Source organism: Heterodontus francisci, chromosome 44, assembly GCF_036365525.1.
Source record: "Heterodontus francisci isolate sHetFra1 chromosome 44, sHetFra1.hap1, whole genome shotgun sequence".
NCBI lineage: Eukaryota > Metazoa > Chordata > Chondrichthyes > Heterodontiformes > Heterodontidae > Heterodontus > Heterodontus francisci.
In genome coordinates, this window is record NC_090414.1 from 22,394,785 (window position 1) to 22,415,878 (window position 21,094).

The window sequence follows — 21,094 nt, forward strand, 5'->3', positions numbered from 1 at the left end:
CCCAGCAACTGTCAGTGGTTTAATAGGCACACTGATGCCGATTGCATTCGTGAATACAGAGATCAGCACCTCACAGGACCTCAGTTTCACGCCAGACATTGCATTTCCAGACTGAGCCATATGTTGAAATGCTCTTAAGGCTCAGGAGAGAAGTCTGACAATCTCTTGACTATAAAACTTAACCGATCAATTTCCTCTATCCCACCCCAAATTGGGATGATAAATCATTATATGTACAGTTGGCATCACAGGGCATTTGCGCATCTCCAGCCTTCATCGAGAAACACCTTTAAGTCTCCTGTATCACAGGACTCGATGGTTGCTGAACTGATTCAATTGTAATTGGATAAATACTTGAAGGGGAAAAGTTTGCAGGGCTATGGGGAAAAAGCAGACGGGGGGAGGGGAGAATAGTGGGACTAATTCAATTATTCTTTCAAACAGCCGGCACAGGCACGATGGGCCAAATGGTCTCCTCTATTTATGTAACTAATTTCACCAATGGATTCCATTCTTTTTGTGAAGATCTTCCTGATATTAGTCCTAAATTTGCCATTCCTCAGCTATGACCCTGGACAATGAGCATCAGCACCCTATTTGAAAATGGAATAAATTGTAGTTGAGCCCAACTTTGTCCTCGTCCCATGTCCACACGTTCAGGGCTCAATGAATAAGTTAGCAGCAGGAACCCAACTATAACAACCAGCTGAGATCAGCAGACACAGCCCAGACTAAGGATCAATCTAGTATTATTGAGCTATTCATTCTCGGAGTCATCAGAACCCACAAGCTGCCTTTTATTTGTTTACACATGGATTTAGATTCGAACTGGGTCAGGCTGTCAACACTTTGCACACAGTGCATGATACACCCGGCGGGGTCAGATGCATCAAGGTGATTTAACAGACTATGAGCATCATTATGGCACAGAACGTAAAAGACTCCTGCAGTAAATTATCAGCTTTTCACTAAAGAGTAGACACATTGTGAACCTCCACAATCTAATAAAATTCCATCAGCAAATTAGATTGAGATACACAAGACTGGGAAAGAGGCTTCAAATTCTGGTCAAAAGTGTAACTTTTTTTTTTAATGTCACATCATCCCTCTTTCCATTTGCTTCCTTCTTCCCCGAAGGTTTCTGACATTTGTGCCCTATCCCCACCAACATCAGCACCCACCCCCCCCCCCCCCACCACCTGGTGGGCTGGAGAGAGTTTAATGGCTGCGTGTCTACAGATGTTGGGCGGTGGGGGCCCAATCACAGAGGTTTTCAGTCGGGATTAGTGGTTAACGAGCAGGAGCTCTCCAGCTTGTGGCAGTGAGGTAAATAGTACCTTCACTACTGCAGCCCTGGCTGTGCTCAACTAACTCAGCACAAATTAATGCTGAACCTGGGACCTTCACAGTCCATACAGCATAACACTACACTGCACAATCTTGCCCACTGGACCACACATTTTGTGAGAGAATAAACAAACACTCTGTACGGAGCTAGCTGATAACAGCCAGGATCACAGTAGGATCTCTGTGCCTTGAGCTAGGGTGGGAGGGAAACAGAAATAAAATAAACTCAGCCAAGGCAACTGCAACTGATCACCATTCAGTGACTTCTGCTCGAAAGTGCATATTAGATGCCCGGTCAGGACAGGATCAGGCACAGTTGTGATGGTCTCCACAGCTGAATAGGGTGCTGACTCACTGTCCAAACTTATATTCAGTTCTCTTGTTGATGCTCCTTAGTGCAAATTTCCCAGTGGATTCATAATGTTGATTGTACAGACAGCATCCTCCTACATTACAACAGTGATTACACTTCAAGAAATATAACTTCATTAGCTGTAAGACATTGAGACGTCGTGAAAAGCGCTATGTAAATGCAAAAATGTTTTCCTGTTAACACACCTCCCACCCCAATAAGATGAAAGTGAGGGAAAGGAATCTATCATTTGTATTCATAACCCAACAGTAGATACTGGAGCTGGCTCTTTGTGCATAAGTTTCAGACGCAGCCGATCTATACAAGTGAATCCTAATGATCAGAATAATCAAAGTTGGTGGGGCTGCTTACAACAGATTTTCCTACCTAGACTATTAATCAATGCACTAAACACAAGAAACAGGACCAGGAGTAAACCATATGGCCCATCGAGCCTGCTCCACCATTCAAAACGATCATAGCTAATCTTAGGCTTCAACTCCACTTTCCTGCCCGTTCACCATATCCCTTGATTCCCTGAGAGACCAAAAATCTGTCTATCCCAGTCTTAAATGTATTCAACAATGGGAGCATCCACAACTCTCTGCGGTAGAGAATTCCAAAGATTCACAGCACTTTGAGTGAAGTAATTTTTCCTCATCTCAGTCCTAAATGATTGGCCCCTTATCCTGAGACTGTGCCCCTGTGTTTTAGATTCCCCGACCAGCAGAAACAATCTCTCAGTGTCTACCCTGTCAAGCCCCTTTAGAATTTTGTATGTTCCAAGATTCTGACTGCATGCGACAACCAACCAATGCACTGATCTACTTACATAGAACGACAGCATCATCTGGTGGCAAAGGAGCAGAGTGACAAGAATTGCAATCCCCAGATTGATGAAAACAACAAAAAGCAACACAGTGCAAATTTAAAATAAAAACAGAAAGCGCTGGCAACACTCAGCAGGTCAGGCAGCATCTTTGACAAAAGGGAGCGAGGAAGGGGGGATGTTACAGATGAACAGCTTATAAAGATGAACGGAGCCAAGGAAAAGGAGGCAGGGAGACAGGGGAAAAAAACAGGCTGCAATTAGGATCATCAAGGCTGATTAACTGACAGAAGTTATGGTGGTGATAGAAAAGGAGGTAGTAATGAGACAAATCAGTGAAATAAAAGATGTAACAGAGACCCAGGGGATGTGTAAACGGTTACAGCAGAAAGCAGAGGGCCTTCTGTCGCATCTTTTGGCTCTAAAAAGTTACTGCCATCTTACTCTCCCAACATACGCTCCTTGATCGGCTGAGTGCTTCCAGTAGTTTCTGATTTTAGAAAAGACTTGCATTTATGTAGCTTCTCATCTCTCAAAACACCCGCAAGATCATTTGAGTTTTTGAAAAGCATTATTTGAATGCAAATATGGCTGCAATTCCACAGCAGGGTTAAGACGAACAACCATTTATTCTGCTTTTGATGTCACTAGTTGAATGGAGGAATCTCAGCCTGGTCACTGGGAAAACTGCTCTTGAAATAGCTGCTCAGCTGAACAGGCAGGTAGGTGGAACCTTGATTTAAATGCCATACTTGCAATAGTAACCAGCCTTTCTTTCAGACACTAATAGATCACAGGAACAGGAGACCATTCAACCCCTCCATTTAATTAGATCATGGCTGATCTGTATCTTAACTCTATTTGTGCACCTGGGTTCTGTAACCCTTGGCTAACAAAAATCTACCCCAAGTATCTTCATCTCAATTACACGTTTCTGAAGGGACATAAGGCTCAGGAATGAGACATTTTACAGACGATCAGTATCAGGTAAACCCACAGAATGGTGCTAAATACACAGCAAAGATCCCTCTACACGGCTTCAACAACATGAACTGACCTCAGCCATACTTAAAATACAGAAGCTACCGTTAACATAGCCCCTGCGAAAAAAGTTTTTTTAAAAAATGAGACTGTCACTTTGAGAATCTCATTAGGAGTTTAGTCATTGCACACAGCCATTGCTCCCCACCCCAACCAATTTTCTTCCTTCATCGTTTAAAAGCAATAGCAGCTCTCCCATCTGTGTAAACCAGGCAGTGGTGGTTGACTGCTCAACCTCGACAAGAATCGCAGTAGAGTTTCAATGCTTCTACTCTTCACAAAAGCATGAACGCCAAAGCCAATGGAAGCACCCTACTGCCACCATTGCTGAGATATGCTAACTTGTGGAATCTGGGAAGCTCCTGGTCTGTGCAGTGCAGCTAGACTGAATAAAACTTACACACACACTGGTTTATTTTTTTACCCTTTGCTCCTGAGGCACTGACTCTTGCTGGGCCCACCTCCACGGTCACTACCAGTCCCCCTGGACCTTGACTATGTCGATTTTCTTCACGTGAAAACCTGGACCAGCAAGTTTTTCCAAGCGCCTTTCACGACCACCGGACGTCTCAAAGCGCTTTCCAGCCAATGAAATACTTATTGAACTGCAGTCACTGTTGTAATGCAGGAAACGCAGCAGCCATTTTTTGCACAGCAAGATCCCACAAACAGCAATATGATAATGACCAGATAATCTGCTTTATGTGATCTTGATTGAGGGATAAATATTGGCCTGGACACCGGGGATAACTCCCCAGCTCTTCTTAGAAATAGCGTCACGGAATCTTTTACATCCACCTGAGCAAGAAGATGGGGCCTCGGTTTAATGCCTCATCCGAAAGATGGCACCTCTAACAGTGCAGCATTCCCACAGTACTGCAATGGAGTGTCAGACTTGATTTTTGTGCTCAAGCCCTGGACTGTGACTTGAACCCAGAAACTTTTGACTCAGAGGTAAGAGTGCTACCAACTGAGCCACGGCTTTAAGAGTCGAGTCCAATCCTGCTCTCCCCCGACATGCACAGGTACACGTTTCCAAGAGATGAAGAGTTGCGTTCAGGAGTTGGAACCTCGGGTGATTAACCCACATCTAAAGACACTGAGGTTAGACAGCTTTGTCTAACTACCTCCGCATGCGTGCGTAACACAGATGGTGGGAAGGTATAGTTCACATGCTTGCACTGCGGTTTACAATGCAACCAAAATCCAAGATGTTGTTACAGCACCAGACATCACACAGCATTCAGTAATCACCACAATTAGATGTGGAATTTTCTCAGACCTTAGATTTTCCTTTAAAGCTGCAGTGCCCAGACACTCCCCCTCCCCTTCTCTCCCAATGCCTCCGCTGTTTAAGGCAGAGAACTATACAAACAAAGAAGGTCACTGATATTAAACTCCTGTCTGCACTAAGATATCCAATTTCAGTTAATGCGGCAGTTGGGGTTACCTTTAAAAATATAAAAATCATCCTCAGTACCAAGGACACCCCACCCCACCCTCAGTGACTCATGTTGGGAAGCAACTTGCCTGTGTTGTATGATTTCCTTTAAGAGTGATGCCCCTTTAAGATGTTAGTATGCTAACGAGCTAAGTACCATCACGTAGTCATGTGACTCCAAGCCAGAGTCACTCAGCAACTGTAACACCTAAAGGCAGGTTCTGTAAATAGTTTGCTCTGCATTATATATAATAGTTTCGCTGTAATAAACATGTTTCAGATCTTCAACCGACTGGACTCCACGCATCTCATTTATGTTGTATCAGACAACATAAAAAACTCATTACAGTCTGGACATTGAGTTCAGATAGGATTGCACTCAGCTGTGTTGACCTCCACAGTTGAATGACCTACTGACAATCACTCTCCGGTCTTGAACATTAAATGTCAGACTATCAGGGGAATTTACTGAGCCTCCACTCTGGGGGAATCAGACATCAGATTCAGTCACATCACAATCCTGCCTTACATCTTCCAGCATTTGCTCAAGAAGGTGTTCTGCACAAGAAGCCAAGGAAAAGGTTTTTTTTTTAATAAGGCAAGTTCCTCTACTCTGGAATATTTTGATTTAGAATGGTTAGGAGATGTAGCATAACATAATAAAAGTCTAACCAGGAGTGTTTGTTCAAGGTGACCTCGCAGCTTTGAAAATGACAAAAGAGATTTGATAAAGTTGATCCAAATTACTTGTCCTGATTAAATTATTTTTTTTAATCATTTAAAGAGAAGGGTAAAATCGAGGATTCAGGTAGGAGTACACAAGGAATGAGGTACTAGGGAAGCCTCACTGAAATAATTATAAACAGATTGAGGAGTTTCTGGTGATAAAACGGAGAGAGAGAGAAAGTGGGCATTATCTTTCAGATCAAGATATTGGGGCCAATTGGCTAATCTCACACAGCAGCACAGCCATAGCCCACTCCTCACAAACATACCTTTCGGCAGGGTTGCTGAACAGCTATCAGGAACCCCCGACTGATGTTTAACCTCCGCTAGTTCAGGTGTCCAAAAGCAAACTGTTGCAACCTAGTTACTACCCAGCCTAGATTAACCAGATCAGTAGACTGAGCATTGGAAACTGGTCTGCATGGCTTGGTACCACACCACAATTTCCCACATGTGCATCATAGAAGCTTGGCTTCTTAAACCTGCTTTTAAAAGGGATTTTCCAACAACACCAATTATACAAATGCTGTCTTTCCACTATATCATTTACCCCAGGAAACCTGACTGGACAGAGATGAACTGGACAATTCTGCAAGTGCCAGGTGACTAGGTAAAGCAAAAACTAGGCTTTTCTCAAACAGGCCTTAAGGAATAGTACTTGCCTCCTACAAGGAACCCCTACCCCAGAGAGAAAGAGGTGAGGAAGATTCATCTCACTAGAGAGCTGTCTGCAAGTTCCCAAAGTTTTATTTTTGATAAATCTTTTGTGCACAGAAGTGTACATCGAAAATGTTTTGTTTAAAAACCTGACCCATGAACAGATTTTAATATCAACAGACCTGCCAGGTAAACAATCAGAAATAACATTGCAAATTTCAAGTTGGTAAGTTACCAATACTCCAATCCTTTTGGTTCACTCTAGCTGTCAGCCCACCCTCCGTGTATTTGGTGCTTGGCACAAGATTTTCAATCGCGCACAGATGCTGAACCGAGAACTCCTGCCCATGTCAGAGGAATTGGAAGTAAAAATAAGGTAACTATACCAGAATTTTGGTTGGATATTTCTTCATTGTTTTTTGTAACCCAAGTGAGTTAGAACTAGCAAGACTAGATGCACAATAATACTCTGCCCCAATGTGCCAATTGCCAACCTAAGATGCCCTCCTGCCACAGTAAGCTTACATTTCCATTTTCCAAACCAGCCATCTTTGTGCCGACAGAGCCAAGAGCTAACATTCATTTATTGTCTACCTAATCTAAGGTAGACAAAGAAAAGCTGTTCCAATCAACTGATGGTATGACTAGGGGATATAGATTTAAAGTTTTAGACAAGAGATATGGCAGGGAGGAGGTGGGGTGGGGGGAGGGAAATGTGAGGGAGAATTTTCTTTACGCAGTGAATGGTAATGACCTGGAACTCGCTGTTTATGAGGGTGGTGGAAGCAGAGACAAATCAAAGACTTCAAAAGGACATTGGATGGGTACGTGAGGGAAATGAATTTATAGGGCTACGGGCATACAATGGGGGAATGGAACTGACTGGATTGCTCTACAGACAGCCAACATAGACTCGAAGGGCCAAATGGCCAAAGTGCAATGGATTCCTTCTGTGTCTTAATGACTATAACTCGTCTATAAAATTGGGAAGCTGTACTCAAACCTCAGCTGTCCTGGCTAACATTCCACCCTCGACCAACACCAGCATAAAGAGTCGTCTGTCCCATTTGCTGTCTATGGGATCTTGTTGTGTCCAAAACTGGCTGCATACATAACGAGTCAGTAACTTCAAATTACTTCACTGGCTGTAATATGCCTTGGGATGGCTGGTGGACGTGATAAAGGTGGTACATAACTGCGAGCTCCTTCTGTCTTCCATCAACCTGAAATGCAACACACAATGAATCGCAGCAAAAGAATCACCCCCATTGCACCCCTAACCCTTTTCCCGTCTAGTAATAAGTTTGGCAAAAGGCACCAACTACTGGTAGCTGGTGGAAGTGTCAGTATATAATTCAGGGAAATAATGAAGAAATGTCAGATTCAGTAACCACTCAAACATTATAAAAATGTACAGTCCATTGTAGCATTAAAGAGTACAGCTCTATACCAGAGATCAGTACAATGCTGAAGTTGAATTAATTTTTTTAAATGTTATGAACACATTCATAGAGTCATAGAGTTATACAGCACAGAAACAGGCCCTTTAGTCCATTGTGTCTGTGCCAGCCATCAAGCACCTAATTATTCCAAACCCATTTTCCAGCACTTGGCCCGTAGCCTTGTATGCTATGGCGTTTCAAGTGTTCATCTAAATACTTCTTAAATGTTGCGAGGGTTCCTGCCTCTATCACCCCTTCAGGGAGTGTGTTCCAGATTCCAACCACCCTCTGAGTGAAAATGTTTTTCCTCAGATCCCCTCTAAACCTCCTGCCCCTTGCCTTAAATCTATGCCCCTGGTTATTGACCCCTCCGCTAAGGGAAAAAGTTTCTTCCTATCTAACCTATCAACGCCCCTCATACACTGGACCAGTATTCAACAAACTTGTTTCAAAAAACAGGTTAATACCAACCCAAACACAGCAGACTAAAGAATGGCCCAAAACTTTAAGCTAAACGTGCCCAATTCATGTTGGACTAGAAACCGTCAATTCAATCCTGATTTGCCAATAAGGGTTAGAAGACATTTCCTACACAGACTGCTCTGCTGATTTGACCAACATCACTCTTCTATACCCAAACTTTCAGCATGCTATTCGAATCCATCCCACTCTTTGACTATGGAAAAGTTATCCTGGCTGCAGGGATGACACCAGAAAAGAGTACCATGCAGCTCCCAGAGGGATACTGATACCAGCAAAGCGGACAATATGATATGTAGTGACAGCTAGCAGGCATCTATTGGTCTATAAGCTGTACAAATACGAGGGTCTGCAAATGCTCTTGCTTAAGCAACTCAAGATGCTCAGTAAAACTTTGCAGTTTATATTAATAAACAATCAGAAGACCCTCAGTTTGATCCTTAGTCTGTGCCAAGTTTTGAAATCTTGCAGGGCTGCAGTATGGCTGTGACAATATCCGAGCATTATGAAAATCATCCCGGGTTTCTGCACCTTACTGCTGACCAGCGATTCCTGCTGGAAACTGGCTACCAGTGGATATCAGTGGGAGAGAACAAATGAGCTTGACTGCGTTGCTGCAAATGAAGAATGACTTGACCAACTTGGACAGCAAGTCAGGAGAGAACACTGAGGAAAATAAACAAGCATGGAAACTTGTCTAATAACTGTTAAAAGAACATCGTTTAGAGAGGCTATAACAGTTCCCCCAAGTGAGGGAAGGGAGACATGAGCCACCATCCCTTATCATGAGTCAGTGCCTCCTATTGGTCATCAGCATCAAGTGCTTCCAGGTCAGAGAGGGATAACGTTCCCTCCACGTTGCCTTATTAACTCGGAGAAACCAACCCTTCCTACTGCACCTTTAGTTGTTCCATTGCCCACACCAAATCAGATTTATGTCCTTGAATGATATTTATAGTATGAATGATTGGTAGTTTTGCACCATGGATCCAAAGCTCGAGTCTCACAGGCTAGCTTCAAAGCTAGAATCCAGTGAATCATACAATCCCATTACAGGCCAATTCAGAGTCTTGAAAGTTAGAGTGCCATGGTTTGATCCCAAATAAATGTACTTGGTCAATTTTGCTAGGATTTAGTTTCACATATCTCAGCTCAGGTGAGCATTCTTCAGATACTGAAACAAGACAGTGACTGTCCGCAGGCTATTTAATCACAGAGGGCACCAGGCACAGCCAGATCCTGTTCTCACCTGACCCTTTGCAGGAGGAGTGGCAAGCATCAGCTAATTTAACATAGAGCTTGGGGATCTCATGGTCTACATGGGCGAGTGCTAAACTGGACAGGTGCTTGGCCTTGATAAAACTGATAAAGCTACCGCCTGTACTGCAGTTTCACTGAAACTACAGCCCACTTCACACACCATTCAAAAGGCAAGACTGGGAAGGGACCAAACGCAAAGCAGCAACGCAGAGCCAGGAACTGAATGTGAAACACCTGGTATTTATTGTATAAGCTTTCAATACAAGAAAATGCATAACTAAAAAAAAAGTATGTTTTCTACTGCTGACAGATGCGCAAAATACTCCTGACTAGCACAAAGAATTGTTACTATTTAAAAATAAAACACGCAGAACAAGCCCGGTCTTCGGAAAAACAGAAGAGAGGTTGGTCACTGCTCACTGCCGATAAAGTGAGCTTGTATCTAGAACCGAGATTTACTTTATTAACTATTTTTAAAAAAAGTTAGGGTATCGCACCAAACGTCCTTTGCGCTATATCCCGCTGATGGACGCATCCCGCATAACCCGAAGATTCGCACGTATACCGGGGGACCCAACTCTCTCATCAAGGGATACTTATCATTCCTGTAAGAAACAAAAAGCACACACGGACGTCAATTTTGACTTTTTTTTTATATACATAAAAAGGCACGCGTCTCACCTAGAGTTCGCAGCCTGAATCGACTGCCCTGAAACACGCAGCCATTTCACCCTGTCCTACACAAGCCATGAGGGTAACAGACTCTGAGACATTCAGTGGCTAATGCACAAAGAACTGAGGTCCTCAACAGGAGAGAAAACAACTGTTTCATATAAAAATAGTTGAGATTTCTATTTTTATATAAATTTCAACTGAATCTGAGGTTATGGTAGTGCTCTGGTTACGCTAACACTTAACTTCAAAAATGCAGGTTGCCATGTTGGTCAATATTCTTCCCACCTGCACCTCCCCTCCTCACCTATAGGCATTGGCCCCATATGTAGTAATGGTTCCACAGATTCCCCTCCACTAAATATCTAACTGGTCCCAATTCACATGTAAACTTTGAGAGTGCATCAAAAACCTACTTAATAACCATGAGGAATTCCAACCTACCCTGATCCTACATGCATTTTTATAAAAAGGGGATGGGATGTTAAATAGCAATCACAAAATCATTTAGAATCATAGTGATTACAGTACAGAAGGAGACCATTCAGCCTGTTGTGTCCATGCTGGCTCTCTAAGAGCAGCTCACCTAGTCCCCCAACCCAGCCTTTTCCCAGGAGCCCCGTAAAAAAATTTTCTTCAGAGATTTGTCCAATTCTCTTTTGAAAGCCATGATTGAATCTGCCTCCACCACACTCTCAGGCAGAGCATTCTGGATCCTAATCACTCACTGCTTTAAAAAGTTTTTTCTCGTGTCCTTAAATCGGTGATTAAATTAAATTAAATCAGAAGCAGGTATCTCAGCCAATATGCCCTCCTCCCTCACCCAAGGGTGTCAAGACCTGCATTAGCAGGGGCCAGGGGAAAACTAACCTGGTAACCTCACAGTCAGTATGGGTAAGGCTCAATGACTCTATGGATAAATTCTCTGAGCGCTGGGGTTATGGGCTGTGGGGAGGAAGAAGAGCCTTGAAGCTCCTTGTGTATTATCCACTGAGTAAGCTCTGACTGAAGGAAAGTCTGCAATGTCAGACACACACCTGCAGTTTGAAAGAGGATAGTGCCTCACCTTTGGATCAGAACATAGAGTATCGCGTACGGTCCATGTAGGTATTCCCTGTTGTGCTTGGCACGTCATATGGAGATCTAGTGGGCATTGCCGCCGCATTGACCTGTGTGTAATCAAACCCGTATCCGGCGCTCGAGGCGGTCAGGGGCATCCGTCGCAGAGGGCTCCTATCCCGGTCGTAATAGGAAGGGGGCAGGGGCGGCACAGGGTGCCTCCCGTAGGGGTCTAACCCACCAGGGACGCAATTGCTCATCGCAGTGCCTATAGCTGCAAGCTGAGTCGACCTCCGATCAAAGTAGGGATCTCCCGTCGCCGCATATGGCTGTGCCGGATAGCTCTCGTAGTGATGAGCCACCCCGTACCGCTCATCGTACACCGGACGCTCTCCGTAGGCCGACATGGGCCGCATTGGGTAAGGTTGGGGGTAGTCGCAAGAGAATCCACCGTCAAAACCGCCGCGATCTTTGGGACATTCTTTAGACCAGTGGCCCTCTTTACCGCACCGGAAACAGCCGTTTTTCTCGCCCATCCCAGGTTGTGTCCGAAGCCGGCTCCTCGACAGCTGGACATGGATCCGTTTGCCTTTGAAAACAAGACGCAAGAGAGTTTGCTCAATGACATTTTTTTAAATGTGTCTGCTTGCTGTGGTTCTGTTTAAACCCAGTGCAAAGGCACGGATGATGGGGCGGGTGGGGGGGGGGCAGATTTGATTACAACTGCTACCGAGGAGGCAACAACAGTCACCATGTTGCAGCGAAGTCAAAAAAACGGCCATTTGGTTACTGAGGGACCAGGAATGGGTGGAGGACCAGGAGTCAGGTGGGGGTAAAGAGAGAATCTCTAATTCCATCATCTGTTTTGCTGATGAGACTGAATAGTGACGTCACACACTTATCTGAATGGTTCGTATTATGACAAGCAATACCACTACAAAGTTAAGACTTAAAGAGGAAGAGAAGGAAGTACTTTTTTGTTTCAAGTATTCCCCCATTCCATTAAGGAATGAAAATTCCTTACAAGAATACAGTTGATACTTTGAAACCTGTTAGTTTTCGGAATGCCACAAGTCTGATCGACTCCAATACCTTGGCTAGGATAGACCGCACCCAGCTGATTGAGTCATTGACTAAGGTGTGTACCTCAACCAGTGTCGCAGCATTCAAAGTCCTGCTTCCCTCCCCCCAGCTAAGAATTATGGCTGATCTTTCCATTGGTGGCATTATGTCGTGGCCTGAGAAGGGGACCCAAGCTGGCAGGTCTCCAGGCAGATCAAAAAAAAGGTGACTTTAAAAAAAAGACAACTTTTAAGTTTGGTTCTTGTAAGTGGAGGAGCACTTTAAGTAAAGATGTACTTCCCTAGATACTGCTTCCCTTTAAGGCCCCAATGAGTTTTAGTATTTATATCTTTGGACTTCTCAATTAACCCAGAAAGTGAAGAAAAATCACCTGAACAAGTGTTGAGCCAGAATGGGAGGAAACTAGTTGTCAGTAGAAAAGACTTACTACTTTTACTGATGCGCCATTCAGCTCCCTCACACTACTTGCTGCTCAGTAATTCATCCCAAGTCAGATTTAATGAGGTCCATAATGACCATCAGTTTTCCACAAAAAAAAAGCAAATTTTTGAAAAGGGGCAAAATGCCAAGGTTTCCTCTAAGGAGGTGGCAGATCAGTCAGACTGTGCTGTTCGCTCCTCCAAAAAACATTAGAGCAGCAGAACCCCATAAGATACTTCCACGGACGTCAGTGAGTGGCAGCACCTTGGCCAGGAATTAAACAATTTTCAAACAAAGATGGAAATTCAAAGTGGCCTGACTGAGGGGAAAACATTTGTTGGCAACAAGAATGCAAGAACGCTAGGTGCTTGTAAAGCTTCAACAGCAGGAGTGCAAGACTTTTACACCATATCCATTTGAACATCCAGCAGGATTCTTGAGTTCTGTCTTCAGCTCAACACTAAGGTGAAGTGCTGATCTCACTACGACAACAATTGGGATGATGAACTAAGAGCGTTACATAAGAAGCATAAAAATCGATAACCTTTCCTACTCTGACCCATTAACAATACATCAAATCAGAGACGACCAAGCTTTCATCTGTGCTGGCCTCAAAAGCCTGCAGTAATCGTTAACTCCATGTTCAATTAGTAAAAATCTGGAATGGTGCCATGATACTGTCATCGATTGTCGTAAAAACTTATCTGGTTCACTAACATCCTTACCAGGTCTGGCCTACATGTGACTCCAAACCCACAGCAATGTGGTTGACTCTTAACTGCCCTCTGAAATGGCCTAGCAAGCCACTCAGCTGTCAAGAGCAATTAGGAATGGGCAACAAATGGTGGCCTTGCCAGCGACGCCCACATCGCATGAAAAAATTATTTGAAAAAACTACTTGCAGACCCTCAAGCTGCTGATACCAATGGATCTTGATGCTCTGATTTAGGATTTATCCAACATGAAGCAACAAATGTTAAGAACAATGCTTTCAAAGTTTCAGGCCCAGGAATTCCACACAGAACAAACTTGAGCACGAACAGGACCAAGTTACCCGTGCTTCGAGGACTGCACTGTGGGCGCCCAAGACACAAAACGCTAGTGACGATACAAAGAACATGAAAGGCAGGCAGGCAGGAGAGAACAAGAGGCAAGAGTTGGGGTTAGAACCACTGCTTGTTCGTTACACTCTTACAAGATCCTCAAACAAACGAGAGGCAGTGGACACGTTTTAAAATGGCTACAGTTTTGTCCTTTTTAAAAAGACCAACAAAAAGACATTTCTTGTCCAATGTCTATTTGTGATGAGGAGTCACAGAATTGCCCAGGCTTGTTGGATCTGTTCCAATGATGTAGGCATCTCTCGCCATGCAACTACAATCAGGTAAGCAATTTAAAAGATCAGCCACACAGGTAGGTAAGATACAAAGACATCATCCTATAATCTGCCCTAAATGGCATCAGTCCACACACTGCAGCTCCGAAAAGACATTTGCACCTGTCTTCCAGCACAGCGAGGGTCACCCAGGTCAAGTACAGACAGCTGAAGGAAGTTTTGCAGTGGAGAAGGCACTGAGGACAAAAACCACACGCACTCCTTTCCAAGTTATTGTTTACAAACGCAACTGTAAGTGTTTTGAAGTAATTTAGTTTGCTTCAAACAAAATAATGGCCTTCGTAGTTCTCTGATTCCAAGCACTGTGGTTTGTCTCTGACCTGAGAAGGAGCTGCAGCTTTATCAGCTACACAATGCAGCAAGTTACTCTAACAATAATAAACACCAACAACATAAGAACAATGGCAGAACTGCTCTGACTGAAAACACCAATTTTGTTACTGATGACCAACAGAACTAATTCACAACCTCAACGAGCCTCAGCCTGGGTTGCCTTTCAGGAAACACTAAGCAAAGAGGTGCGGAGGGCAGAGGAACAGGATGTATGTGATTACCCTTTTGAGAGGTGGCTGAGTTATTACTTCCCTCCCCTCTCCACCTACCCCCTAACACCCCCCTTTTTTCTCAACAATTTTCCCCTGAAGGTTTTGATTCCTTGCTGGAGACTGTTCCACAGACACTGGTCACCCTCCAGTACCTCAATCCAAGTGTCACCATTCATGGCCATGCCTAAACAACAAGTGACAGCAGGCTATTTGGCTGCAAGGAGCATCATAGCTGAGGCCGATCCTCTTTAGCCACGATCCAGGCACTTTCCAGGAGGCATCACTGGATGCCAGTCAGGTACAAGAACCCTGGGCCATTTTCCTTTTGCTAACCCAATTGTAATGACCTTGATGCTGCTACCGCCAGGGATCAACCTTCCTAGTCTGTGTGCCTCAGCCCAGCTCGAGATAAACTTGCCGAGTCAGTAGGGGAGTAGCAACAGGTTATTCCGAAGCTGCGTAGAGTGTGTTTTGAATGAAGGCCATGTTCCATTCTGCACCATCAGGTGATCCAACAGGGGTTCGGCAGCATTACAGATTCAGACTCGCAACAAAGACCTCCTGCCCTGTAAATGGAGCCTTGTCGGGTAATTCCACAATGCTGCATTCTCAGTGGGAGGGAGAGCTCAGTAAGAAATAAGGCCTGGGGAAATCAGGGATACAATGTTGGAGTTCCAGCTCTTACCTGCATACTCTTCCAGCATGTGGCCCCACTGGGAGCGCAGCATTACTGAATTATCCCTTTAATGTACAAAATGTTACATCATTGTACAGGCCAGCACTCGCAAATTCAAATACCACACTGCTGTAAAGCATTTTTGATCAGGAGTGCACCCCAACACAGATAGAGGACAAATGCCAAATTTTAAAACACACAGCCATTTGTCCATAAACCACAGCGCACCAGCAGCATCAATGTAATCTTAGTACTTACAGTTTCAACTGGCCTCAAGCACAATAAATTCAGCGACTGACACAAACACTTGATCCCGAAAACTGAACTTCCATTTAAAACAAAGCATCTCTCCAGCCCACTCATCATAATTTATCTGATACCTGAACTTTTCACATCTCTGGCCAATGCAACTGGGCTGTAGTTTACACAAGTTATTTGCCCGTTTTCTGATTAAACTACCCCCCTCAAACAGTTTACTCCTGGATGTGACAGCTCCTACTGGAGTACAGCATCTCTTGCAAGTCTAGCTGATGGGCATCAATAGGCTGTTTGACTACGTATAACAACACAGCAGAGCCCAGTCCCATCCTCATTATACCTTGTTCTTTCCAGCAGTTGTCAGAGATCAGTACTGGGAATCATAGATAATTTTCTCTTGCCCCTGCCCTCCCCCACCCCTCAGATGAGCTAAGAACATACAACTAGTTCAGGACAGGCTGGGAATCCACCCAAGGTCCTTCTGGTAAATAGAGTTCAGTGATGGGGTCAGACTAAAAGGGGTGCTCATCATTTTCAACATCACCACCTGAATGACGTACTTTCCATACAGCCTGTATTAGATCGACAGCAGCACTTATGTGCAGTTTCACATTGTTGGATTGACCCCTGCACTGAGAATCACCTCATGGCCTTCAAGAGAAGACCGAAATGCACCAAATAAACTTTGAGATGAGCACCCCCTGCTGTGAAAACAGAACTAAAATCAATAGAAGTGGAAGAAATTAGAATGAATGAACCCATAGCTACTCACTTAGGGAATAAAAGCCATCAGACCCTCAACTTCCAAAGTAATTCACACATCGGGAATTAACTCCAGACCTATCAGCAGTTCTCAAATAGCCAGTCTTCAACTGTGAGCCGAATATTGGCAACCTATTCAACTGGGGGAGGCAAAGTCAACTCAACCCTGTCTTCAATGCACATCAACATATGCAGTTTTCCAGTTGGCGGGGGAGAGGAGGGAGAGTTACTGGATAGCGGTCATCAGCTCACACAGATTTAACCCCCTCCCGCAGTCCAGGAGACCCCCACCTGACCAATTTCATTGCGCTAACTGCTTCCCTGGCTATCTGCCAATTCAGCAGAGACTGGAAGTTTGAACCAGGACATTTATGGTGCAAGGTTCAGTGCTACTCTGGCAGGTGTCTTTACCCAGCAACCCATCAGGGACAACTACAGCATATAACATCAGAAAAACGTTAGATGCAGATGTACAGAAGATAACAACTGGTACTAGATTTAAACAGATGGTAGATGCAGGAAGGATGTTCCCGATGGTGAGGGAGTCCAGAACCAGGGGTCATAGTCTAAGGATACGGGGTAAACCTTTCAGGACTGAGATGAAGAGAAACTTCTTCACCCAGAGAGTGGTAAGCCTGTGGAATTCGCTACCACAGAAAGCAGTTGAGGCCAAAACATCGTATGTTTTCAAGAAGGAGTTAGATATAGCTCTTGGGTCTAAAGGGATCAAAGGATATGGGGAGAAAGCAGGAACAGGTTACTGAGTTGGATGATCAGCCATGATCATAATGAATGGCGGAACAAGCTCGAAGGGTCAAATGGCCTACTCCTGCTCCTATTTTCTATATTAAAACTTGGAAAGCGCAAGATATCAGGAATTCATTAAGTACCTTATCTAAAAAAGTGAAAAGTGGGTGGGGGTAGCTAAAAGATTTTTTACTTAAAACGCTTACTGTTTCCTCTATTCTCCCACTTCCATTCATAACAACTTAGAGGGGGAACTATATCATTAGTCAGTAAAGCAGTGATGCCCTTGCCTGTTGTGGTCAGTACCCACACCACTCCACCCTGCACCCACCCTACTACCCTCCAGCAATTTCACCTTTAAACTCAGTGCCATCAAACCCTCGAATGGCTTCCATTGCATCCTCCTCTCGCTCCATGTGCACAAAAGCGTAGTCCTTGACAATGTCGCACTCGATGACAGGCCCGTACTCTTCAAACCTCGCCCGCAGCTCCTGGTTTGTGCACTCGGCTCCGATGTTACTGACATGCAGCTTGGTCGAGGTCTTCACCTTGCTCTTGCTAGCCTCAACGTTGATGGGGAGCCCGTGGAGCTTGTGATGGTGCAGGTTCCTGATTGCCTCATCTGCCGCCTCTTTATCCTCCATGTGCACAAAGCCATAATTCTATCAAACAAAAAAAAGTGGTAACATTTTATTTTTCTCCTCATCTACAGCTTTGTGAATCCTGAACAAGGATAGCTGTGTGGCCACTTAATTCCCCAACATGGTCTTTTGAATCATGCCAGCAGTCCTCCTCCACTTCCTCACGCTTCATTTCAGTTTTTCTGAGTTTCTCAAAGCTGTGAGCTCTTCACTGCCATTGTTCCTACAATCTGACATATCTCCTTTGGTTTACGTAGATGCTACAAGACCCACAGGATAAACATAAAACAAACACAGTGCTCCCATTAACCTGCTCAATGTGTTGTATGGGGCTCCACACTACAGGAAGGGCATTGAGGCTTTAGAGATGGTGCTATGCCAATTCATTGAGCTGTTGCCTCATATGAGGAAATGCAATACAAAGACTTCATAAATTGGGTCTTTTTTCATTGGAACGTTGTAGATTGCAGGGGGAAATTAGAGAAAGGTTTAGAATTATAAAAGGATGGGCCAGGAAGACAAAAACAGACTGTTTCCAGTACTTGATGGATCAACAATGAGGGGCCATAAATAGAAGATTAAATGCAACAAATTTAGAACAAAGAGCAGAAGAAAGCTCTTTACACAGAGTTGTGAGGATGTGGAATTCACTTCCAGCATTAGTCACCGATGCGGAAACTGTCAACATCCATGATTAGATTGGACAGGTGGATGAAGCACAAGTTGAAAGGATGTGGGAGCAGAGCATGTAAATGAGGTTAAAACGATTTGCTTATGTGGAGGGTAAACACCAACATGGACTATTTGGCCAAAGTGTCTATTTCCATATATATCTTGGAGTTCGAATTTAGGAAGTCAAAATCTTAAGAATATCGCTTTTTGAGCCCATTAATTTAAAATAGGAACAACTAGCAAGAAAGAAATCAAGCCAGTTACAGGCCCCAATTTTATACCACGCGGGCTCTCTGCAACAGCAACTCCCTCACCCTTACCCCGTAGCCCTCCAAATTTTCTCTCTCCAGGTGCTTATCCAATGCCCTTTTGATAACCGAGACTGAATCTGCCTCCTCCACCATTTCAGTACATTCCAGATCGTAACCACTCACTGCGTAAAAAAGTTGTCCTTCATGACAGCTTTGGTTCTTCTGTCAATCGCTTTAAATCTGTGCCCTTGGGTACTCAATCCTTCCAACAATGCGAACAGTTTCTATCCACTGCGTCTAGACCCCTCATAATAGTAAGCAACTGTATTAAACCCAGCTTCTCTAATCTATCCATGGAACTGAAATCACTCATCCCTGGAGCCATTCTCATAAATCCTTTCTGCACCCCGTCTAAAGTCCTTCACATCCTTCCTAAAATGCAGTGTCCAGAATTGCTGAACCAGTCTTTTATAAAGGTTCACCATAATTTCCTGTTTTAGGTGTTGGCCGTTAAAATTGGCAGAACTCTCCTGCTCTTCTTTGAATAGTAGCTTAGGATCTTTTACATCCAACTGAAAGGCCAGACAGGGCCTTGACTTAATGTATAATTTGAATGACAATGTCTCTGGAAGTGCAGCAGTCCTTCAGTACCGGCACTGGGAGTGTTAGTCCGGACTTAGTGCTCAAAAATTTGCAGTGGGACTTAAATGCATAATCTTCTGACTCAAGAGTGCTACCCACATCAGTTACACTTTAAAGCTCCTATGTGAAGGGAAACTGCATTTATATAACAGCTTTCACAACCATCGGAAGTTTCAAAGCACTTCAAAGTCAATGAGGTACTTTTGAAGTGTAGTCACTGTTGTAATGTAGGAAATGCAGGAGTGCATAGCAACAGCCCACAAACAGCAACATGATAATTACCAGATTTTTTAAATGATGTTGATTGAGGGATAAATATTGGCCAGGACACCAGGGAGAACTCCCCTCGCTCCTCTTTAAAATATTGCCATGGGATCTTTCTTATACGTCCACCTGAAGGGGGCAGACGGGGCCTCGTTTAATGTCTCATGCAAAAGACAACACCTCTGACTGTGCGGCGCTCCCTCAGTACTGCAATGGAGTGTCAGCCTAAATTTTTGTGCCAAAGTCCTGGAGTGGGACTTGAACCTGGAACCTTGTGACGTGTCAATAAAGTCAAATAATAACAGCTAAGAAACTAGTGGCGAGACTATGATGTTCTTGAATGTCCAAAGTTACCTTCCTTCTGATCCCATGTGCTTTAATAGTGTTTGAGTGAATTGTAATGGGACTTTTTTTTCCCCTTCTATATTAAAGACAGGTTCAAGGAAATTATGAAGCAAAGATTATACTCTTTTTCACTCCTGAGAATGGGAATTCCGTAGAAAGGGGACTCATCCCATCCAGCACAATTCCAGACTGTTGCAACCAGTTCCATGGGGTTGAGTCAATGCCTCTGGAGCTCATCCAGTGTTGCTGGGGGGGGGGGGGAAGGATTTCACTGCAACACCTTCGCCACCAGATCGGGCCACCCCCAATTCTCTTCCCCTTACCGTTACTTCAAAAAAGATTTTTAAACTTTTTGGTTTCCACCTGAAGCCACATACTCAGTACATTAAAACCAATTTATTCATATGTTTTAGACCGTCTCACCTTGATGATGTCGCACTCGGTCAGTTTGCCGTACTTTTCGAATAACTCCTTAATCTCTTCCTTCGTCGCTATGCGCGGCAGATTCCCGATGAAGATTTTTACCATTTTTTCCCTTAAGTAAAAGGGGAAATTTCTGAAACCTGATTTTATTTTGAATAAAACAACCACCTTTATTCCTCCCGCCCACCCAACGGCTCTTCACAAGATGGCGGCTCCTACGTACTTAGAGGGATTCAAACATCCCGCCCCCGGCGCGCGGATTGGCTCGCTGCTCAGACACGCTCTGGCTGATTGGTCCACTAGACTGTCAGTCATTCCAGACTCTCGTCACTGATTGACCCTGCCAACCCAACCACAGTGCCCTGATTGGCCTGTTCGCCTGTCAATCTAATCGGTCCAGGCTCGGGAGCGGAGCCTTTGAAAAGTTGGGCAAAGAAATAACTTGCACTTATACAGAAAGGCTTTCATTTATATAGCGCCTCTCACGGCCACCAGACGTCCCAAAGCGCTTCAAAGCCAATGAAGAACTCCTGAAGTGTAATTGCAGTCGGAAAGTGCGAAATGCACGGCCAAATTAGACATAGCAAGCTCCCACACGCAGCCATCCAATAAGTACCCAGGCCATTTGCTTTTTAGTGATAGTGATAGTATAAATATTGACCA

At 44.2% G+C, this 21,094-nt stretch overlaps 1 protein-coding gene across 6 annotated transcripts in view; it reads right to left on the reverse strand.

The window, feature by feature from the left end:
• Nucleotides 1-20,654, reverse strand: part of LOC137356076 (RNA-binding protein 4-like) — a 53,086-nt gene extending 32,432 nt beyond the window's left edge. For 3 of the 6 annotated variants that reach the window (XR_010970992.1, XM_068021872.1, XM_068021870.1), the window contains exons 1-2: nucleotides 20,432-20,654; nucleotides 17,549-17,855 (exon numbers count right to left, since the gene is read on the reverse strand). Coding sequence is in view for 5 of the 6 variants with exons in the window: in XM_068021872.1 (XP_067877973.1) it covers nucleotides 17,549-17,855; nucleotides 20,432-20,536 (412 nt within the window). In the remaining variant the exon portion in view is untranslated. Of the gene's footprint in view, nucleotides 1-9,795; nucleotides 10,181-11,313; nucleotides 11,896-17,548; nucleotides 17,856-20,431 lie in introns of those variants that run through there. The other 3 variants (XM_068021869.1, XM_068021868.1, XM_068021871.1) reach the window with 3 other exon arrangements.
• Between the last annotated feature and the right edge of the window lie 440 nt (nucleotides 20,655-21,094).